Source organism: Pseudophryne corroboree, chromosome 1 (genome assembly GCF_028390025.1).
Source record: "Pseudophryne corroboree isolate aPseCor3 chromosome 1, aPseCor3.hap2, whole genome shotgun sequence".
Taxonomy (NCBI): domain Eukaryota; kingdom Metazoa; phylum Chordata; class Amphibia; order Anura; family Myobatrachidae; genus Pseudophryne; species Pseudophryne corroboree.
This window is the reverse complement of record NC_086444.1, coordinates 753,682,239-753,706,951: the sequence shown is the minus strand read 5'-3', so window position 1 is coordinate 753,706,951 and position 24,713 is coordinate 753,682,239. Positions and strand designations below refer to the sequence as shown.

At 44.6% G+C, this 24,713-nt stretch overlaps 1 protein-coding gene and 1 long non-coding RNA gene across 2 annotated transcripts in view; one reads left to right on the top strand and one right to left on the bottom strand.

Moving 5' to 3' along the window:
- LOC134944016 (uncharacterized) overlaps positions 1 to 23,410 on the bottom strand; it is a 72,663-nt gene extending 49,253 nt beyond the window's left edge. Inside the window, exons 1-3 of the mRNA XM_063932586.1 lie at positions 23,384 to 23,410; positions 8,503 to 8,567; positions 2,700 to 2,756 (exon numbers count right to left, since the gene is read on the bottom strand). Coding sequence (XP_063788656.1) covers positions 2,700 to 2,756; positions 8,503 to 8,567; positions 23,384 to 23,390 — 129 coding nt within the window. The 5' untranslated portion in view covers positions 23,391 to 23,410. The remainder of the gene's footprint in view (positions 1 to 2,699; positions 2,757 to 8,502; positions 8,568 to 23,383) is intronic.
- LOC134943949 (uncharacterized) lies at positions 2 to 856 on the top strand. Its single transcript, XR_010181840.1, has 4 exons — positions 2 to 67; positions 154 to 224; positions 299 to 370; positions 634 to 856. It is a non-coding gene; the product is annotated as an uncharacterized LOC134943949 (long non-coding RNA).
- Positions 23,411 to 24,713: the final 1,303 nt, after the last annotated feature.

Genomic DNA, 24,713 nt, shown 5'->3' with positions numbered 1-24,713 from the left:
ATTCCTTGTGAACTTTCATTAATCTTGGAGGACACAATCTAATTGGTTACTTGCCCCATAATTAAATGTAAGTATCTGAATATACCTTAAATACAAATTGGGCTGCAATGGGTTAAATCCTTATCAGTAGCAAAAAATCTGTGTGTTCCATAGAAAGTACCTACAAGGAACCACGATTAAGGAGCAGCTGATTAGAAGCTCACGAGAGTTTTTAGTATCATTATGTAAGTAATAATTAACCCTTTAGCTGGTATATAGTTAGCTTGATTAAATCTAATTAACACTCTCTCTCCATTAGAGATATATATCACGTTTTAACACTCTTCACAGTGAGATCATCTTGTAGGAAATTTGCTAAAGCATTATTCCAGTAAGTATGATATTATCAGAATTATATACCTAAGAATAGATTTGAGAATATCCCTCTTTCCTCAACATCTAGTTTTCTTGATTGTAGAGATATGTTTATCAACTTTAATGTCACACCATGAGGTATTTCCCATATCCCTCTCGTTTTTTGATATATTGTGAAATGAATCTATGAAATGAACTGGTTGATGAAGATATGATACTGTTTTGATATATCTCATTTGCTCTTTTTTCTCCTCTTCTCTCCTCTACTTACCCTACCAGCTGTGACTTGTACCCCTGATGAAGTCCATAATGGACGAAACGCGTTGGGTTTTATGAGATATATATAGCATACACTGTTTCTGCATAAATGTGTATTGTGCTTATGGAACAACGTGTATGACAAATTTTAACGTGTATTAAAAATAATCTTTCTGTCATTCCGGTTATGCTGGTTGGATTTTACTTTGAGTATTCATTTCAATTTTAATTATGCCATTGTATTTGTGCGCACTCTGAATATTTGTGTTATATATATATATATATATATATATATATATTAAACTGGTGGTGATTATTAAACTGGTGGTCAGGTCACTGGTCACACTATCAGCAACTTGCAAGTAGTACTCCTAAGCAGACAATCACAATATATATTATACTGGTGGTCAGTGTGGTCACAATGGCAGTGTGGCACTCTGGCAGCAAAAGTGTGCACTGTACGTTATATGTACTCCTGAGTCCTGCTCTCAGACTCTAACTGCTCCCCACTGTCAGTGTCTCCCCCACAAGTCAGATATACATTATACAGTCACACTATCTATCTATCACTTCAGCAAGTAGTAGTACTCCTCCTAATGCTCCCCAAAATTACTACTGTGTCTCTCTCTACTCTAGTCTCACTCTCTTCTCTATAAACGGAGAGGACGCCAGCCACGTCCTCTCCCTATGAATCTCAATGCACGTGTGAAAATGGCGGCGACGCGCGGCTCCTTATATAGAATCCGAGTCTCGCGATAGAATCCGAGCCTCGCGAGAATCCGACAGCGGGATGATGACGTTCGGGCGCGCTCGGGTTAACCGAGCAAGGCGGGAAGATCCGAGTCGCTCGGCCCCGTGTAAAAAAAAATGAAGTTCGGGCGGGTTCGGATTCCGAGGAACCGAACCCGCTCATCTCTAATATATATATATATATATATATATATATATATATATATAAAATTATATATATATATTTAAAAGAACCATCAGGCAAATGTGCTCCTCCCTTCCTTCATACCGACCGCCATCGGCTCCCGCCTACCCCTGCACAGCAACTTGAGTCTTCCAGGACTGACGGGAGCCCGCTACAGCTGCTGCACATTCTAGGGAGCCTGGCCGGAAACATGATGCGGCCTCCTCCAGTGCCCTCCAGCCTCCTTGTAAGTGCTCTCCGATGCACCTCTCTGAGTGCAAGCTCTTCTGCCCAGTCTCATTCTGCTGCTGACATCTCTCTCTCTCGCTCCCCTTACCTGTATCTCTCTCTCTCCACTTTTCTCTCCATGCCCCTCCCTATCCCCATTACCCCTCACTCTCTCTCTCCCCATGCCTGTATCTCTCTCTCTCCACTTCTCTCTCCATGCCCCTCCCTATCCCCATTACTCCTCACTCTCTCTCTCCCCATGCCGCCTCTCTCCCTGCCCATGCCCCTCTCACTCCCCATGCCTCTCGCTTTCTCCCCATGCCCCTTATCTCTCTATCCATGCCTAGTTCTCTCAAAATATATATAAATATTTAAATATGTGTACATGTACATATTTACTGCGGGTTGGGAGTTTCCATATATGTGAAATCATATATGGAATATATATATGCTCAATAGGAAATCCCCACTTGAAAATTCTGCGTTTTACCCTGATACTGTACATGCTAATACCGGCCAAAAGTTAAACCTTTACCTGCAAGTTTGCTTGCCGTGACATTACAGGCCCTATTTGAGGGCATAAATACATACTCTAAAGTGTGTACAAAGCCTGCCTGTTACTAGAAAAAATAATGCTTTCTGTGGGGGAGATTCAAATGTTTGAAAAGTCGGTTGGGTGTTTTTTCCTGTCTATTAGATAAAAACAGACTCCCAACTGACTTTTCAAACATTTGAATCTCCCCCTGTATGTATTAAGTAAAATTTTACCGGGGTATGATATATATGCAGGCTGAAGGCATCCAATATCGTCATAATCTCACAGTGATTTTGTCGGCTTGTCTGATAATTGGTCTGTCAACCTGACAGACACTTTAAACTGAAAGTGTATGTCCAGTATTAGATTATGTAAAAGTTTTAATTCTATTTAGTATGAGAGAGTACATACCTGTGGTTGTCCGTCACAACAAGGCTTTTTATTTTCAACACTGGGAGGAGGCTCTGTCTATAAGTAAGAATAGAAATCATGATATTATTACTGCTAGACTTTGGCACCTTCCTGCAGCATAGCAGTGTAACAATATGTTGACTTTCATTACAGACAAGCCCTCTCCAGACAGGTTTTCGGGATAGGGAAAATAAGCTAATACTATTAGCATTAGCTAACTTAGGGGTTGATGTAGCAAGCAGGGAAAAGAGTGGAGAAGTTGCCCATAGCAACCAATTAGCTTTGAGCAGGGCTGTTTCTAGCCAATTTGGCTCCCAGTGCGAGATTTAAAAATGCGCCCCCCCATGACATTAAAAAATGTGCCCCCCCACACACACACACACACACACCTAGATAAAAAAAACGTGCACGCACACCCGGCAAGGGGGCGTGGCCTCATCTAAATGGGTGTGGCCTCATTTAAATGGGCATGGCCTCGTCTGAAAATACTACCTCACAATCCAGTTTTTGACCCTGCTCCAACAGATCATAACCACCACAGGAAAAAAAAATTCTACCATATTAAGCCCCACACAGTAATGCCCCCTGCACCATATTATGCCACACACCGCAGTGCCCTTGATACATTAAATCCCCACACTACGGCAGGCAAGAGTCCCCATTTCACACATTCCGGCAGGTGTCCCCATTTTACACATTGAGAGAGAGAGAATACTTACAGAGGCGATTACCGCTCTTCGGCACACCTCACCAGTCGCTCCTCGCGCCGGCCTTTCCCTCTTCCTAACTTGGATCCCCCTCTGTACTCCGCTCGGGGGGGGGGAGTTTCGTGTCGTGACGGGGTTGCGTCGTGACGTAACGACGCAACCGCGTCATTCCGTGAAACTCCGCCCCCCGAGCGGGTTACTCGGGGAGAAATAGGAGGGGAAGTAAGGAGCCACAGTTAGTGCCGCGGCGGGCGCCCAGTGCGGTTGCACTGCTCGCCTGCCCCAAGAAACGGCCCTGGCTTTGAGGTCTTTTTATCAAGTACATTCTATAAAATAATAGGTACAGTAGAAGCTAACTGGTTTTCACCATCCTCTTATAGGGCCTGAGGTGCACGTAATGCCGATGTCCATGGAGTGCATTGATACATAAAGTATCAGAAATGTTGAGGAAAAATTCTTGGCTTTCCTGGGTGGCTTTGGATTGGGCACAGTGCAACCAATGGTGGTGTCTAAGAAGCACTGACGGTATGCATACACGCTCAAAGTAGGCATCTCTGTCCCTCTGACATTCAGACGGACGCACAGATATACTAGTGTTATACATGAAATTAATCAGCACAGCCTCCATGTGTGTTCTAATAGCATCCTTTAGATGCTCTAGACATGCACCCTGCAGCCTGTACAGCCAATCGACGCATGGTCAGCGCTAGACTTACTGGTGTTGCCAGCTCTGCTCCCCTTTTGCAATGTTATGATGTCATGCATGTGATGTGATGACATTGGGCTCTCAGGGCAGTGCCGGATTAAAACCTGTGTAGGTCCCTTGGCAGTCGAAATCTCGGGACCCCACTCGCAAATTATTAGTTGTTAATGGGTACAATACATTAATACAGGCTTTAATTACCCCTTTTCATGACCGTATCCCTTTCCATCTGTTACAAATGAGTACTCCTACATTGTTGCTGCTGTCATGTTATACAGCCTTACTAGTCGCGCCTAGACATGAGCGTGTTTACTAACAGTGAGCATCTTTTTGTGCATTTTTCCCCCAAAAATGCATCTTATTCGCACAAACAGACTACGCTGATTAAAATGATATGCGGCATGCCTGTATGCTGTGTGTGACTGCTATGTTATAGTGTCAGTAGTTGTTTTCCTGGAAATCACTGTAACGTAGCATTTCATTTGCAGATACAGCCGCAGTCGCACACAGCATATAGGCATGTCGCATATCAGTCTCACTATTTGAACACTGTCCCGCTGTTCCACCCATGAGCAGAGACGTAGCATGGAGACATGACACCCGGAGCAGGGACATGTCACGGCGCCCCAACCCACCACCACACATACATACATACATACATACATACATAGATTCACACACATTTAGGCACAGATAAACATAAACACATAAATATATACACACACACACACACACACACACACACACACACACACACACACACATACACAGACATACACACAGACATACATAAACACACATATACTCACACATACTGTAAACAAGGATATATATATATATACACACACATAAACACACACATACATGTATACACATTAGTACACAGACATATACACACACATTTGCACACAAACACAGTCATATACACATAAAACACACAGTATACACACAGTAATTCTCAACAAGAGGGTAGCAGCAGAGCAGCTACTTGTTCCAGCCTGGAGGGGCGGAGCTTCTATGTGATTGACAGGCTGGACCTCGTGGGTAGAAGGAAAGGACTGAGGAAAGGGAAAGGGTGGCCACCACAATGCCTGCATGTTCCAGATCACTGAATGCAGATCCCTGACAGCCAGGAAAGTTCTTCTGACAAGCCTCCAACCTCCCCTCTTCCCTAACAACACACCACACTGCACTGCACTGGACTCTCTGCACTGTGCAATCAGTGATATGCAACATGCAGGCAGTGTGGCGGTGTGGTGGCCACCCCTTCCCTCTCTTCTAGTTATCTCCTCCTACCCCTACCCAAGATCCCGGCTCTCAGCAGGGTTGGTTCTATATCGGAGTGGCTGAAGGGACCTTGTGACGTATTGAGGGGAGGAGGTACGTCACCAGGGGGAGGAGCTACGAGCGAACAGGGTACCCGAAAAGTACCTCGCTTCGCTCGCCACGCTTCGGGCACGGTGGCTCGCTCCGCTCCGCTTCGCTCACCACCTAATTACTAAAGGTAACAGTTGGTGGCGTGGATAGTAGAGGAACTATCCCGCTGGCCTAGCTCCTCCCCCTTGTGTCGTAACTCCTCCCCTTACGGAAAAGGTCCCTTAGCCCACTTGATTCTAGCATCTACCCTCTCAGCAGTACAGTGAGCCGGTGCTTTCTGTCCCCAGCGGCGCCTGGAGCTCGAGCTTTACTTGTTCCACCCTCCCTACGCCCCTTCCCATGAGCCGCAGTGTCCTATGGGCGGGTCAAAGGGTGTATGTGTATGAGGGGGGGGGGGGATGGAGGGATCACTTCACCACTGCTGTTCTGCATTGCAAAGCAGCGGGTGATCCCTGAATAGATGCTATGCGCATGTGCACATAATCTTAATAGTAAAGGGAGGTGAGCTGGGAGAGCTGGACATGCCCCCAATAATGACTAAAACAGGTTTGATCCAAACGTCCCTCCCACATGAAGTGACATCCCTTCCACATGAAGCCACACCCGCTTTTCAAACTAGCTTGCAAGGCTCCCAGTTTACCCGGCAAATGTTGTGAGGTATGCCACTTGTACTGACGGAATAGCAATCAAGCATTTCTACAAATACAATTTTTAACATGTATTTTCACCCTAAAAGGTCACATATACATGTAGGCATGAATAACATACCTACAGTAGCTGAAGTTTAGATAGTAAGGTATAACATTGGACAACAATGTCTAGTCCCTTTATTTAAAAATATTGATGTTGAAAATATAACTGGGGATTCTAAACATACTGTATATAAAACATGTTTATTAACATGTTTCTGTGAGCAGTTTAAGGGGCCTATTTATCACTTTCCGCATCCATGATGCGGATGACAGGTGATTTAATCGCCCAGACTCGCACTGTGATAACTGATTACATTGCAGGAATGTATCAATTATCGAATGCAGGAACAGAGCATGCGGTCAAGCTCTGTCCCTGCGATGCCTCTTCGCAGCTTCATCTGGGTATTTTTCGTAAAAAATACCCCAATGTCTTGCTGCACATGTGCCGCCCCCGCCAACATCGCCGCCGCCTATCGTGACTACCCACGCGCGCCGCGGACCCCCACAGAAGATCAATATACTCAGCTGTCCAGGGAGCCGGTCCGCGCTGCTTCAGGAGGCTGCCGGGCGCCGGGTCCTTCTCCTGCGCTGTGACCCCCGGTGCTGTAAAGTGTGCTGCCGTTTTGCAGCGTCACTTTACTACACCGGGGTCACAGTGCAGCATATGGGGGACCTGACGCATGGCCGTGCTCACCGGAGCAGAGAAACTGGGTAAAATGGTACACATCGCAGTGCGCCCTGTGAACTCGCCAGCCTGAGCTGGCGAGATTATCGCAGGGCACACTGCGGTATTTTTTCACATTTTTTTTTTAGTTAATTTGGCCACATCACATTTCCCATTATAAGTATGGGGAATGCGATGTGGGTTACTAAAAAAAGGTGAATTAAAGGGTTTGGAGCAGTTTTTCATGAAAACTGTTCAAAATGCCCTTTAATACATTCAGGTGATACTAAAATAATGTTAATAAATAGACCCCTAAATTTGATATTATCAGACTAATTAAAGATAATAAGTTGCTACGTGTTACAGCCACGGCTTGAGCTACCATTAGACAGTTTTAGGCAGTTGACAGCGGGACTCCAGTCTCCACTGCTCAGTGCTCACTCTATGATCCATGACCATCCGGTGTCTGTCAGCCACACCTGTGTCCAGCCGACCCAGTGACACTCCTCCCATATCCCCCTACTACCAGGAAGTCAAAAGCTGGGCAGCTGCATGCTGGTAAAACAAAAATAGATATATTTTTAAATGGTGCAGTGGAATTGCATGCTGGGCATTAAGGGCCCCCAAGTGCCCAGGCACCATAGCAGCTGCATCCCCTGCACCCTCTATAGTTACGTTACTGCTGTAGACAATTGAACACAGGTTGAACCATATTGATGCATGGGCGTGACTATAGTGGGTATAAAGGGTGCCATTGCTATGGGGCCCAGCGGTATAGGACAGCCTGTCCCAGGTTATAAAGTTACATACCAATTTCCCAGATTTGCCTGCTTAGCATTTGGGTCTGAGCCATTGCCCAGTCTGAATTGTGTGACATTACATTTTCAGTGAGGTGAGTGTGCAGTGGATGTTTTAATGGGTTAGGGGCACTGTAATGTGGCACACTATGAACTGGAGGGCACTGTAATGTGTCCTAATCTGATCTGCTCATTGCAATGAGTACATTATAATGTTACATACTAAGAACTGGAGTACTTTAATGTGGCACAGTATGAAGTGGAGGCACTAAAATGTGGCTCAGCATGAAAAAGGGGCACTGTAATGTGGCGTTATATGAACTGGGGACACTGTGGGGCAGATTTATTAAGCCTGGAGAAGTGATAAAGTGAAAGGTGATAAAGCACCAGCCAATTAGCTCCTAACTGTCATTTTTCAAACCCAGCCTGTGACATGGAAGTTAGGAGCTGATTGGATGGTCATTTATCACCTTCCACTTTATCACTTCACCAGGCTTAATGAATCTGCCCCTGTATGTCATAATGTGAATTGGGGATATTGTGTGGCATAATGTGTACTGTCAGCCCTACAATGTGAATAAACTAGGACACTACTATGTGGTGTAATATTAACAAGGGCACTACTATGGTTCAGAAAAGGTAGGTCATGGGACATAAAATTAATAACTGCTGTGGAGACGTGTCTCTTAAGAAACATAAGGCTTCTTCAATAGGTTGCTATGGGGCCTACAAGTTCTGGTTATTCCTCTGTAGTGATGTTAATGTTTATGACCATTTTTCCAACAATTATCAGTTTGCATTTGATTAGTACCTCACAAAATATTGTTATATGACACAATACATAATGTAGTTAGCATACTTACTGGAAATGCAAAAGTCTCAGAAATGACACAGAGCCAGACAAGAATAAGCTTCATTTTATATGTTACTGTGGAGAAAACACAATAATTACAGGTTGTCTACCAGTTAAGAATTTATATTATTTTACAGTTGTTGCTTTAGGAGCATTATGAGCCTAGGACACATAAGGGACCGAATGTAATGACGCCCGGGGTCACCGGAGGCGCAAGAGGCTTGCCGATCACTGACATTTTTTGTAAAGGGGCAATCATTAACAGGCATGGTTTTGCCTTGTAATTGATTGCCCCTTTAGAAAAACGGGTCCGGTATCTCGCAACTCCAGCGATTTCGGGCGTCATTATATCCTGCCCAATACGTTTTTGCAGTGTATGAGCAATAAGGGACGGGATGTAGTTATGTGACCGGCGGGCAGGAGACCGCCGGTCACAATACTGACGGCTGCATCCCGCCCCCTTGTAAATTCCGAAAGTCGACACCCATAGAGTGGGAATAAAACCCGTGGAGAGCGCAGCTCGCCACCGAGCCCGCAGCTCGCCTGACAGCACTCGCCCCCCCTTGCCGGCAATCTGCTGTCGGGATACCGCGGTCGGTATGCTGACTGCCAGGATCCCCTGCGTTGCTAATCCTTACCCAACCCATAAAAGGCCTATTTCTCATATCTTCCCAAAAAGACACGTTTTTCAATGCCAATTTAAAAAAAAAAAAAATTGCCAGAGAAGCTGACTGTTGCACAGATAACCAGTGATACTGGCTGAGGGCAGTAAGTGGATACCGCATGTGCCATCCCTTCTGTGCAAGTATGACAATTACACACTGCACTAGAAGCTCAAACTTGGTCTTCAAATGTAGATTAGAATTAAAAAAAAAAAGAAGTTTTATTTAGCAGTGGAAAAAATGGCGGTATGTGCTCAGAGGACAGCGGCTTTACTTGTTTCTCTGCATCTGGAAGCTATCACAGGAAAGGGCTACCACTGGCAATACTCGGTAATAGCTGACAATGATGAATACCAAAAAGTCCAATGTGTCTGTTTTCAATGGAATTAAGGGCGGGATGTATTAAGCTTGTCTGCAGCTCTAAATGCCCTCTTACCGCTCCGGTACTTCTCCGCGCTTACCTCCCTCCCCTGCCGCCCAACGCTGCCTTTTTCTTCCGATGTTTTCTCTGCAAATCACTGGTTTGAACTAACAGTAGCCTCGCCGCTCCTCCAATGCGGCCACTCCAGGCTCGGCACATACGTAGCCATAGAAGGACCAATAGGCGGGCAATGGGGGCAGGTAACGTGATGGAAAGGACACGTGATGTGGAAACAACTGAGGATAAATGCAGCGCCAGGCGGCAGGGGAGGGAGGTAAATGTGGAGAAGTGCCCGGAGCGGTAAGAGGGAATTTAGCTTAGTACATCCCGCTCTAAGGGGAGTCATTCCTGACCCGTTCACACGCAGCGGTTTATCGCCGCGGTGCGAATGGGTGCGGAATGCACATGCGCGGCGAGCGCAGTGCGCGTGCACGACGTTGCCCGGCGACCTGTTACGATGCGTCTTGAGAAGGAAGCGGTCGCAGGACGGGCCGCAAAGAAGATTGACAGGAAGAGGGCGGTGCAGGGCGGATCCGGACCGTTTGGAGCCGTTTTCGGGGAGTGGTGATTGAAACGCAGACGTGCCCATGAGAACGGAGGGTGACGTCAAAGCCGAGCCCATCATCGCTGGATCCATCGCACAGGGTAAGTAGGTCTAGGGCTGGTCTTGTTTTGTGTGAATTTTTTTTAGCTTTTTGGGGGTCATTCCGAGTTGTTTTTTTAAGCTAAAGGGGGTCATTCCGAGTTGTTCGCTCGCAAGCTGCTTTTATCAGCTTTGCACACGCTAAGCCGCCGCCTACCGGGAGTGAATCTTAGCTTCTTAAAATTGCGAACGAAAGATTCGCAATATTGCGATAAGACATCTCTGTGCAGTTTCTGAGTAGCTCGAGACTTACTCGGCATCTGCGATCAGTTCAGTGCTTGTCGTTCCTGGTTTGACGTCACAAACACACCCAGCGTTCGCCCAGACACTCCTCCGTTTCTCCAGCCACTCCCGCGTTTTTCCCAGAAACGGTAGCGTTTTTTCACACACACCCATAAAACGTCCAGTTTCCGCCCAGAAACACCCACTTCCTGTCAATCACATTACGATCACCAGAACGAAGAAAAAACCGTGAGTAAAATTCCTAACTGCATAGCAAATTTACTTGGCGCAGTCGCAGTGCGAACATTGCGCATGCGCACTAAGCGGAAAATCGCTGCGATGCGAAGAAATTTACAGAGCGAACAACTCGGAATGACCCCCAAAATACACTCCCCCATAGGCGTGGACTACTTGATCACAGCAGCAGCAAAAAGTTACCGGCTGCGATCAACTCGGAATGACCACCTAAGACTTTTCATGGTTTAGTAAATACAGTAGACCCTTAAGGCCTCTGGTGATCAAAATTGTGGGTTGAAAAATATGAGTTATTGCTGCTATTTATCTAAACAATATCGACAATTGCGGGGGCAAATGAGCGAGTGTGGCCAGCCCAACAAAGGCCATGATTAGCACTTAACAAGCTACAGTCTTCCTCCTTCAAGGTGCAGTGTATGTTCATTGTATGTAATACTTCAGACATATACATGGTCAATGATCATGGTAGCATAATGAGGGACTCCATGAGCAAATGAGGGACTCCTAAAAAGGGGATACAGTCTATGAAAAAGGGGGTGTGACTTAGTGGGAATGCCGTGATCGGCAAGCCGCACCTCCCACTTTCATCACTGTGGGGGCATGGCCATCGCCCTGTGAGCTGCTGGCATGACCCCAGTCCCTCTGTCTCCGGTGAATAGAAGGTGTGCACATGCATGTAGTGTCTATCCAAAGCTGTGAGTGACAGGAGCCTCCAGAGCCGGGTTATAACCCCGGGGCCCCCCCTGCTTCTAGTTACCTCACAGTTCAGTGTGCAGCTGCAGTGCAAAATACACCGCAAGCTGTATATATTACAAAGAAAGAAGGAGGTGGAATCCGAGCTGTGTAGCGGGGCTACACGGCACTGCATTCAGTTTCAGGCAGCATGGCATGTGAGAGGTCAGTGTGTGACAGTGTAAGGTAAGAGGGAGGAGAGGGGCCCACCATATATATAATATGTGTATAAGTGTGTGATTGATTGTGGTAGGTGTATATGTTCATGACTGTGTATAACAAATGTATATATGTATAAAGTGTGTAACTGTATGTTTGTTAATGTATGTGTATAAGTGTGTGACTATCTGTGTATGTAACAGTATATATGCATGTGTATATGTGTGAGACTGTGTGTGTGTGTGTGTGTGTGTGTGTGTGTGTGTGTGTATATATACAAAAAAAATAAAGGGAAAACTTAAACAATACAATGTAACTCCAAGTCAATCACACTTCTGTGAAATCAAACTGTCCACTTAGGAAGCAACACTGATTGACAATCAATTTTACATGCTGTTGTGCAAATGGAATAGACAACAGATGGAAATTATAGGCAATTAGCAAGCCACCCCCAATAAAGGAGTTGTTCTGCAGGTGGTGACCACAGACCACTTCTCAGCTCCTATGCTTTCTGGCTGATGTTTTAGTCACTTTTGAAAGCTGGCGGTGCTTTCACTCTAGTGGTAGTATGAGACGGAGTCTACAACCCACACAAGTGGCTCAGGTAGTGCAGCTCATCCAGGATGTCACATCAATGCGAACTGTGGCAAGAAGGTTTGCTGTGTCTGTCAGCGTAGTGTCCAGAGCATGGAGGCGCTACCAGGAGAAAGGCCAGTACATCAGGAGACGTGAAGGAGGCCGTAGGAGGGCAACAACCCAGCAGCAGGACCGCTACCTCCGCCTTTGTGCAAGGAGGAACAGGAGGAGCACTGCCAGAGCCCTGCAAAATGACCTCCAGCAAGCCACAAATGTGCATGTGTCTACTCAAACGATCAGAAACAGACTCCATGAGGGTGGTATGAGGCCCGACGTCCACAGGTGGGGGTTGTGCTTACTGCCCAACACCGTGCAGGACGTTTGGCATTTGCCAGAGAACACCAAGATTGGCAAATTCGCCACTGGCGCCCTGTGCTCTTCACAGATGAAAGCAGGTTCTCACTGAGCACATGTGATAGACGTGACAGAGTCTGGAGACGCCAAGGAGAACGTTCTGCTGCCTGCAACATCCTCCAGCATGACCGGTTTGGCAGTGGTCAGTAATGGTGTGGGGTGGCATTTCTTTGGGGGGCCGCACAGCCCTCCATGTGCTCACCAGAGGTAGCCTGACTGCCATTAGATACCAAGATGAGATCCTCAGACCCCTTGTGAGACCATATGCTGGTGCGGTTGGCCCTGGGTTCCTCCTAATGCAAGACAATGCTAGACACCTCATGTGGCTGGAGTGTGTCAGCAGTTCCTGCAAGACGAAGGCATTGATGCTATGGACTGGCCCACCCGTTCCCCAGACCTGTATCCAATTGAGCACATCTGGGACATCATGTCTCGCTCCATCCACCTACGCCACGTTGCACCACAGACTGTCTAGGAGTTGGCGGATACTTTAGTCCAGGTCTGGGAGGAGATCCCTCAGGAGACCATCCGCCACCTCATCAGGAGCATGCCCAGGCGTTGTAGGGAGGTCATACAGGCACGTGGAGGCCACACACACTACTGAGCCTCATTTTGACTTGTTTTAAGGACATTACATCAAAGTTGGATCAGCCTGTAGTGTGTTTTTCCACTTTAATTTTTGGTGTGACTCCAAATCCAGACCTCCATGGGTTAATAAATTTGATTTCCATTGATAATTTTTGTGTGATTTTAGTTGTCAGCACATTCAACTATGTAAAGAACAAAGTATTTAATAAGAATATTTCATTCATTCAGATCTAGGATGTGTTGTTTAAGTGTCCCCTTTATTTTTTTGAGCAGTATACATATATATATATATATATATAAAAATATATATATAAGTAGTGGAGAGAATAAGCGCTTGGGAGTGCAATAACAAAATTTTAAAAGGGGGAACAAAATCAGATGGGTATAGTTGAAACCAAGAACACTTATCTGGTTTTACAAGAATTTCCAACGATTGTTGATCAATTGAGATTCACATGTAAAGAAAAAACATAACAAAGCATAGTGTGTACCGTTTTCACAAAGAAGTGTCATTAAGCAATAAAGGGCAATAAATTAGGGAACGTGCTTATTCCCAATTGTATATATTTGACAGCCCAGACATTTTGAAGGTAAACAAATTAGCAATTTAATACAAAAGACATACAAATGGCTTCACTAAAAACGTACAAGATAAAAAGGTATATTGAGGCTTATCTGTCCATCTAAAAAGGACTCAGCAGCAGACTGTCCCGATACATATAAAATAGCCAAAATACATGCGTACAGGAATTTAAAAGTTCAATCGCTTATCTGTCCATTAGAGGAATTTCAGCAGCAGAATGGTCCCAACGCGTTTCGTCCGTTCAAAAGCCTGGACTTCTCCAAGGGGATATGACCAGTGTGTCCATAATGCTCCATTTATACCAAACAAGTGGAAGTAGCACATGGTTAGTCTCTGACATCACTTCCTGTTGTGATGTGTATAGTGGTCACAGTGTTTGAGACAAAAAGATGTATTTGTTGAGTAGCTACAAACTTTATTAATCATAGAGAGAGAGGTAAGGTGTAAAATAGTGCAGAGTGACGTGTAAATGATTAAAAATGAGTTGCAGACTGTGTCTGAGTGGTCCGGCGGCGGTGGAACGCAATTTGGAACGCACCGCCGTCTAAATGACGTGTGGAACGCATCGCCATCTTTAATGCATCACTTCCGCCGCTAGAGTTAATGGGTGGAACGCACCGCCATTTTGTGTGCGGAAGTGTCCGGATGTGTCCGCTGATCGAAGTATCGCCAGCGGGGAGAATCATTATTAATTAAAGGGGGTGAATACTAAGAGCATGATTAGGTGTTAGAATGTGAAGATGTGAAAAAAAGTTAATTCCAGTGGAACGCATCGCCAAATTAAGGTCCCGGAGGTGTGACGCACCACCATTTTGAAAGAGGGAAAATGGACTAAGGTTAAGGGAAAAAGGATTAATAGTGACCCGATAGATAATTAATAAAGGAGTAAGAAAATAAATAAATATATGAATGAATATAGTATAAAGGTGACAAGGGTGAGGCAGCAGTTAGAAGGTGCTGACAAAAATTAATAATAGACTAGCTATGTCTATAAGATCATAGATAATATAAAGAGGAAGATTTTAGATACAAAGATATTTTATATTTAAATCCAAAAATTCAGATGTCTTAAGAAATAGTTACTCATTTGTAGATTTCGATATACATGGAGCAACTGAAAAAAGAGAGAGGGGGGGGGGAGGGAAAAAACAGGACACTATATATTAATCCAATGATAACGGCATAGTACATATATAAACATATATATGAATGTGAAAAAGTGATTAAGTGATTGTACTTTCTAGTGTGTGTTTAAAGTCAAGAAACAGAGCAAGCATTAAAGGAATGGAGCGATTTCAAAAGCTTCATTAAGTCCCTGTGGTGACAATGTTTGCAGTTCATAAATCCAAAACATCTCTCTTTTGGAGAGCTTATTAAGTATATCTCCACCTCTGTCGTTGAGTTTGACGCATTCGATCGCTTTAAAATTGATTTCTTCAGGATTTGATTTGTGTTTTTCTGTGAAATGTCTGGATATTGTATGGTTGTCAACTTTGTTTTTGATATTTCTGATATGTTCCTGTATTCGTAACTTAAGGATCCGCTTCGTTTTGCCTACATATTTCAAACCACAGGTGCATTCAAGTAAATAGATGATCATAGTGGAGTTGCAATTCAAAAAATCTTTTATTAAATATTCCTTTGTGTTATTATGATTAAAGAACTTTTTCCTATTCGGATGAAGGAATTTACAGATGTTGCAGTTACCACATTTGTAGCATCCCTTATAACTTCCAATGGTATTTCTGGTATGTAATGTTTTGGTTGGCAGATGGCTAGGAGCCAAAATGTCCTTCAGGTTATTGGTTTTGCGGAACACTATATCTGGTTTTGGAGGAAGAATTTCTTTGAGAATTGGATCAAGTAGCAGAATGTCCCAATGTTTCCTGACTGATTGTTTGATTTTTTGTTCTTGATTGCAGAAAGTGGTAATAAAGGGAATGAAATTTTGGTCTTTTTCTTTGCTCTTTTTGGTGAAAAGTTCTTGTCGTGTTGTAGTTGCTGTTTTTACCAGTGCTTTTTCTATTACAGCTTCAGGGTAGCTGTAATAGAAAAAGCACTGGTAAAAACAGCTCAAAATTCTCAAAGAAATTCTTCCTCCAAAACCAGATATCCAGACATTTCACAGAAACACACAAATCAAATCCTGAAGAAATCAATTTTAAAGCGATCGAATGCGTCAAACTCAACGACAGAGGTGGAGATATACTTAATAAGCTCTCCAAAAGAGAGATGTTTTGGATTTATGAACTGCAAACATTGTCACCACAGGGACTTAATGAAGCTTTTGAAATCGCTCCATTACTTTAATGCTTGCTCTGTTTCTTGACTTTATACACACACTAGAAAGTACAATCACTTAATCACTTTTTCACATTCATATATATGTTTATATATGTACTATGCCGTTATCATTGGATTAATATATAGTGTCCTGTTTTTTCCCTCCCCCCCCCCTCTCTCTTTTTTCAGTTGCTCCATGTATATCGAAATCTACAAATGAGTAACTATTTCTTAAGACATCTGAATTTTTGGATTTAAATATAAAATACCTTTGTATCTAAAATCTTCCTCTTTATATTATCTATGATCTTATAGACATAGCTAGTCTATTATTAATTTTTGGCAGCACCTTCTAACTGCTGCCTCACCCTTGTCACCTTTATACTATATTCATTCATATATTTATTTATTTTCTTACTCCTTTATTAATTATCTATCGGGTCACTATTAATCCTTTTTCCCTTAACCTTAGTCCATTTTCCCTCTTTCAAAATGGTGGTGCGTCACACCTCCGGGACCTTAATTTGGCGATGCGTTCCACTGGAATTAACTTTTTTTCACATCTTCACATTCTAACACCTAATCATGCTCTTAGTATTCACCCCCTTTAATTAATAATGATTCTCCCCGCTGGCGATACTTCGATCAGCGGACACATCCGGACACTTCCGCACACAAAATGGCGGTGTGTTCCACCCATTAACTCTAGCGGCGGAAGTGATGCATTAAAGATGGCGATGCGTTCCACACGTCATCTAGACGGCGGTGCGTTCCAAATTGCGTTCCACCGCCGCCGGACCACTCAGATACAGTCTGCAACTCATTTTTAATCATTTACACGTCACTCTGCACTATTTTACACCTTACCTCTCTCTCTATGATTAATAAAGTTTGTAGCTACTCAACAAATACATCTTTTTGTCTCAAACACTGTGACCACTATACACATCACAACAGGAAGTGATGTCAGAGACTAACCATGTGCTACTTCCACTTGTTTGGTATAAATGGAGCATTATGGACACACTGGTCATATCCCCTTGAAGAAGTCCAGGCTTTTGAACGGACGAAACGCGTTGGGACCATTCTGCTGCTGAAATTCCTCTAATGGACAGATAAGCGATTGAACTTTTAAATTCCTGTACGCATGTATTTTGGCTATTTTATATGTATCGGGACAGTCTGCTGCTGAGTCCTTTTTAGATGGACAGATAAGCCTCAATATACCTTTTTATCTTGTACGTTTTTAGTGTAGCCATTTGTATGTCTTTTGTATTAAATTGCTAATTTGTTTACCTTCAAAATGTCTGGGCTGTCAAATATATACAATTGGGAATAAGCACGTTCCCTAATTTATTGCCCTTTATTGCTTAATGACACTTCTTTGTGAAAACGGTACACACTATGCTTTGTTATGTTTTTTCTTTACATGTGAATCTCAATTGATCAACAATCGTTGGAAATTCTTGTAAAACCAGATAAGTGTTCTTGCTTTCAACTATACCCATCTGATTTTGTTCCCCCTTTTAAAATTTTGTTATTGCACTCCCAAGCGCTTATTCTCTCCACTACTTATCTTTGTTTCTAAGTGTACACCTTACACTTATTCTGTATTATGAGCAGCTACTCTTAAAACAGCTGAGGAGTGTCACTTACAACAACTAACACTGCACATCTGTACTGAAGCGCCTAGGTCTCTGCTATTCTATATATATATATATATATATATATATATATATATATACGTATGAATGTATGCATTCCCTGCCAACCATCACGTTTTGGCGGGACAGTCCTGTCTTTCGGGTACTGTAGAAAAGGTAGGGAGGGTACGTTCCCACTTGCTGTGTGCGTGATGCTGGGGGCAGCTCAGCAGCAGGGCAAGTGATGTGCATGCCCCAGGTGTGGTATGGAAGGTAGATAGTAACTAGGTCTATAGTGTCTAGGTCGACCACTATTGGGCGACAGTAACTAGGTCCATAGGGTTTCTAGGGTGACAGGGTCTTTAGGTCGACATGGTTTAGGTCGACAGGTTAAAAGATCGACATGAGTTTTTTAGGGGGGGTTTTGTGTTGTTTTCGTTGTAGAGTGACCGGAAACCCCAATTAGTGCCCCGTGTCCCCTCGCATGGCTTGCTTCGCTCGCCATGCTTCGGGCAAGCTGCCTTGCTCCACTGCCATTGCGCTCGGCACAGGTTACCGTTCCCAATTTTAGTCCACGTGGATCGTTAAGTATGAAAAGGTTCAAATAAAGAAAAAAATTGTGAAAAACTCATGTTGACCTTTTGAACTGTCGACCTAGAACATGTCGACCTGGAGACCCTGTCGACTTAGTTACTGTCAACCAATAGTGGTTGACCTAGATAGTGTCGACCTAGTTACTGTCAACCTAGAGACTGGATCCCGCATGCCCCAGCGTGAACTGAAATTTTGCGTGACATGCGTCCATGCTCCCTGCTTATGTGCACGCAGAAGACTTGCGCACTATGGCTCTCATTCAGATGTGGATGAGTAGCGGCTCATGCAGCAAAGTACTGATGTTCAGTACTTTGTGCATGGACCAGACCCGTACTGCATGTGCACTGTACGGGTCTATTTTGCTGGACATAAGGTGGCATCATACTGTCAGTGATTGACAGTATGATGCCAATTGGGGGCAGCAACGGCCTCCATTTCTCCAAACAGAGGCGTGTCTCCGGGGAGAAAATAGTCCAGGATCTCTGACAGAGGATGGAGATTTCTTGGCCTCTTGGTAGGTATTGAGGCGGCCGTCCTGCACAACTCCATGGGTCAAGCAGCCAAACGATGGTTCCAGGTAAGATCCTGGGACACAGTTCGATCAGTAAAGCAGCAGGAGGCATGACACCCTCTACTGCTGCATTACCATATTAGTGCTATCGCTGCTGCTTTTATATAAGCAGCAGCGATAGCTACTCTGTCCACATCTGAATGAGGGCCCCCCAGTCTCAAGAGCCCCGGGCCTCCCACAGCCTTGATCCAGCTCTGAGAGCATCCCAACCACCCAACCCCCCCCCCCCCCCACACACACACACATGTACACACCATGGCAAGCTGCGGCCCACGGGTGGGACAGCAAGACAGCTAAAAAAAAATTGGACTGACAAGCGGAAAGTTGGGAGGTAGGACTTTTTCAGAAAGTAGGATTCATTTCACAATCCATGTCCCCTGCTCTGGAGAGCATTGGGGCAAGTCCAGGATTCATGAAGAGCAGCACAAGAACCTAGCACCTGCCCTGGATCTATATGTATTGATTTTGGTTAACTTTTTAAACTTGATAGTGTATGTAGTACAGAAGCATTCAATATATGGCCTTCCAGCTGCTGTGGAACTACATGTCCCAATCAGAGCCGGTTCTACACCTTGTGGTGCCCAGTGCGAAAGTTTCCACTGGCTCCCCCCCCCCCACCCGCGGTAAAACAGTTAGTGCGCGCCGTATTCACGCATCAAAAAATAGGGGTGTGGTTTCATAGGGGAGGGGCATGGCCACAGTTATGCCCCCAGTAGCTGTGCCCCCAGATTTGCCCCAAGTAGTTGTGCCTCCCAGTTGATTTGCCCCCAGATTTGCCCCAAGTAGTTGTGCCCCCCAGTTGATTTGCCCCCAGTAGAATTGCCCCCTGTAGCTGTGCCCGCAGTAGCTGTGCCCCCTGTAGCTATGCCCCCAGTAGATTTGCCCCAGTAGTTGTGCCACCTATAGGGGATGCGGTCAACATCCCGCTGGACGGGATCCCGGCGGTCGAAATACCTACGCCGGAATCCCGACCGCCACAATCCCGACATATTCTCCCTCCGTGGGTGTCCACGACACCCATAGAGGGAGAATATAATAGTGTGTCGAGCGTAGCGAGGCACCGTGCCGCAGCGCGGCGAGCTAAGCGAGCCGCAAGGGGCTGCGTTCCACTCGCCACCCCTGTCGGGATTGTGTGGTCGGGATTCCGGCGTCGGGATTTCGACCGCCGGGATCCCGTCCAGCGGGATTACGTACTGATCCCCCCTATAGCTATGCCCCCAGTAGATTTGGCCCAGTAGTATTGCCCCGTCACTGTGCCCCCTGTTGCTTTGCCCCCAGTAGTTGTGCCCCCTGTCACTGTGCCCCCAGTAGTTGTGTCCCCTGTAGCTATGCCCCCCATTGGGTAGTGTAGTCCCAGAGCAGGTGGAGGTCCCACCTCTGCTATAGTTGGCTAGGTGATGGTGGTGGATTTCTGGGCAACCGGAACCCACCCTGCATTTGCCTATGAGTTCAGTCATACAAATCTTGCCCTTCAATACTGGCTAGAAGAGGTTAAAATAACACACTACTCTCCAATATCTGATGCAGTTCCCCTTTTCTTCCTTTTCTGCAGTCTGGGAATACATTTCAAATCGCCGCGATATGTGGTACAAAGGAATGTAACTTTTCAGGGCCTAAACACAAAAAAATCTAAATAGGCACCATTCATAGCTGAGGTTGTCCCAATGTTAACAAACTCTTGTGATCAATGCTTATATGTTCAATTTAATTATACTTACTGCTATGTTACGCTTTTATGGAGCACACTATGGAAGCAATGACGCCTGCAGCGTGTGCACTTTGTAAGCCAAATGTATTAAATTCAGAGCAATTAATTAGAAATATATTTTTCTAACAAAGTTTTCAGCTGCAGCATATAAAGAAAGAGTTTATTTAGACTCCATGGCCAATATTTACTAAGAATTCGAGTTTGTCCGATTTGGTTTTTTTTTTCTAAGTCCCAATCCGGGAATTCACTAAGCACCAATCTCGGCAGTGTTTGGACTATTCGTAATGGTTTGATTTGCAAAGTTCCGAAATACGAATGAATAGACCATCGGTCAAACGCGGCTGTTATTTCATACAATACGGGCATTCACTATTCATTCGTATTTGGGTGTTAGTTTCTGAGTGCTCAAGTGCGGGTCTGTTTTTTTTCGAATCGTTAAAAAAAGCAGCAAAAAAATAGACCTGCTTTTTACAGTCGAGTTTGGATAACCATGCACGGATCAATGAGATCTGTGCATGGTTAAAGGGTCTGTTTAGTGTAAAAACTGAAAAAAAATTGCGTGGGGTCCCCCCTCCTAAGCATAACCAGCCTCGGGCTCTTTGAGCCGGTCCTGGTTGAAAAAATATGGGGGAAAAAATGACAGGGGTTCCCCCATATTTAATCAACCAGCACCGGGCTCTGCGCCTGGTCCTGGTTCCAAAAATACGGGGGACAAAAAGCGTAGGGGTCCCCCGTATTTTGAAACCAGCACCGGGCTCCACTAGCCAGGTACATAATGCCACAGCCGGGGGACACTTTTATACTGGTCCCTGCGGCCCTGGCATTACATACCCAACTACTCACCCCTGGCCGGGGTACCCTGGAGGAGTGGGAACCCCTTAAATCAAGGGGTCCCCCCCTCCAGCCACCCAAGGGCCAGGGGTGAAGCCTGAAGCTGTCCTCCCCATCCAAGGGCGGCGGATGGGGGGCTGATAGCGGATGGAGGGCTGAGACCCCTTTCCCCGACTGCCAGGACCCCCCTGACTCCTGTCAAAGAGGGTCCCTTCAGCCAATCAGGGAGCGCCACGTCGTGGCACTCTCCTGATTGGCTGTGTGCTCCTGTAGTGTCTGTCAGGCTGCACACGGCAGAGATACAATGTAGCGCCTATGCGCTCCATTGTATCCAATGGTGGGAACTTTGCGGTCAGCGGTTGACCGAAAGTAACCTCACTGCTGACCGCAAAGTTCCCCCCATTGGCTACAATGGAGCGCAAAGGCGCTACATTGTATCTGTGCCGTTTGCTGTCTCACAGACACTACAGGAGCACACAGCCAATCAGGAGAGTGCCACGACGTGGCGCTCCCTGATTGGCTGAAGGGACCCTCTTTGACAGGAGTCAGGGGGGGTCCTGGCAGTCGGGGAAAGGGGTCCCATGTGTAAACATGGGACCCCTTTCAGTGCGTGGTCGAGTTTCCGTTTTATTATTTTGCCAAGTACGTGGATTATACAAAGGTCTGATTCTACACTGGATTATGTGAGTATAATTTTTTTCACAGGAACCCCAAGGATTCTACATGGAGAAGAGGACCGAGCCTCGTGGGAACATAGGTAAGTATGTATGTATGGAGGTGTGCATGTATGTAATAAACTTATACTTTCACGGTGTGTGTGTCCTGTTTTTTTGGGGGTATTTTTTTTAGTAGTAGTACTACAGGTACCAGCGGGCCCGGTTTTCCACTGCATGCTGGTACTTGTGGTTCTCCAAGTACCAGCTTGCGGGGGAGGCTTGCTGGGACTTGTAGTACTGCTAGTAAAAACAATATTCACATTTTTTAGAAAGGCTCCCGTAAAACACTGCCTGATATTACGAATCACATCGACATCGGAAAAAACGATTGTGCAAAACTCGGCAGCTTAGTGAATGATCGTATCAGGATTCAAAAAGTTGCAGTAAAATGCACCTGATACCATTCAAGTTCAAACACCCTTCAAAACAGCAAAAACACGAATCTTTGTAAATATACCCCCATATTCCAAAACCACATAATTCACCATGGCAATCACTGGGGGCATTTATGAATACTGTGGCTAAGAACATATGAGGTATTGGACAATGCTACCAATCAGATGTTTGTTTTCAGTTTATAACCTGCATTAGGAAAATGACAGAATCTTGGCTCTTGTAATTTTTAACAGACTTTTCCCTTATTCCCCTTAATAACAATAAAATAATGTGATAAAACCTAACCAGACTAAAACAATAAAAAATAAAAAAATGGCTATGTCTACAGTGAATAAAACAAACAAACAACCAATCATAGGCGATAACAGGCTAGGGCTGGCCCACAGAGGCCAAGGGGAAGCCCCCGGTGGGCCGTAATGCCCGTGGGACCCCATCTCCTCCTCTAAGGATCAGGTTCCAGACTGTGCACTTGAATTATACAGTACATTATACATATGTTACTGCACAGGATTGTAGTGCATTTCTGATATTAATCTGGAACATTATCATGCATGCACTAGCAGTATTTACTATATATATTTATCAAGGGGCCCAGCCCATGCGACCCAACTAGAGACTGGCCACACTCCTAAACATGGGCCCCTACCACTACACTCCCCTGATGGCCCTTTCATGCCACAATGCGATACTGGTTAATAAAGTTAATTCACAATATAATGTGTGCCTCTAGTAATATCCTCATTTTGTGAGTGTTTTTTTCTTTTCACAGAATTTCAATAAAGAATGAAATTATTACCACCTAATAAATACATAAATACACAAATGCATTATTTAAAAAGAATCAAAGAAAACAAACCTAAGAAACAACAATAATGCATAATAAATAATCTTTACCTGTCATCTATAATCCTTTCGACCCCAGCAGAATTTGAAGACTGAAAGTTCTTTATTTCTGAAATTTAAACTTAGTGCTAGCCAATCAGAGGTGTGTGCTCCAGAATCCCGTGACATCACCAGCAACCAGAAATTGTGATGGGATTATCGTAAACTGAAATAATTCTGCGGTGAAAACAATTAAAAACATGTAATACCATATTGCTAAGCAGGGCATTTGCAGCCACAGTCTGAAAAATGAATGGAATATTTTTAGATGTTAAATTCTGTGTTCTGTTAATAACAAATTGGAAGTTTTTTCCTTTACGCAAGAAATTTGGAGACAGTGCAAAACAAGATGAGCCAAAGAGTGCAAGAGCTGCTAACCACAGTTATACATAGGGGAGTGCTTGTGGCTTACTCAAGGATACCACAGGAAACTGTGAAGTGCAATCAATAATTTACTATCTGTTCTTAGGGCGGAAATTCAAATATAATTTTAGATCAATCAATAGTGTGATTTCTGGTTATTTGAAGCATATTTTAGTCATTAAAACTCTCTGAAACATAATATGAATTTCTTCATTAAAACAAATTCTCGGATAGACAGTTCATTTCCTGAAAATCTTAATTATAGTCTGGTATTTTAGTACACACAGTGCTGTAACAAACATGTGATATGATTACAAGTGGGAATTTTTAATTTTCCCGGCACAGTTTTGTCATAACAAGTGCATGAGGTGCCAATTATCAACACATATTTAAATAACCAGTTTCACATCCTCAGGCCAGATGGAGTTACCTCTATCAGTTATGAAAAATTACGTAACAATTTATATAAAGAGAGATACTTTGCCAACAGAACTATGGTTTTTGGAATCCTCTAAATCTAATATACTTGCTTCAGTACAGCTTGGTCCCTCATATTTTAACAGCACTGATTATACCTCATTATGCACATTTTCAGAGGCGTAACTAGGGTTTTCGGAGCCCAGGGCAAGATGAAGAGTGGCGCCCCCCCCCCAAAAAAAAACCCACAAAAGAAGTATGTGCGCTTGCCTTAGACGCGCGCCGAAAAATGGTCGTGGCCACACTCCAGAAAGGGTGTGGCCACGCATAAAAAGGGGCGTGGCCACTGAAAATGGGCCGTGACAATATGACTATCACCTACCCACAGTGCATGTTACAATGCCCCACAGTGCCAGTTACAATGCCCCACAGTACCAGATACATGCTCCACAGTGCCAGTTACATGCCCCACAGTGCCAGTTACATGCGCCACAGTGCCATACACGCCACACAGTGCCAGATACATGCGCCACAGTGCCAGTTACATTGCCCCACAGTGCCA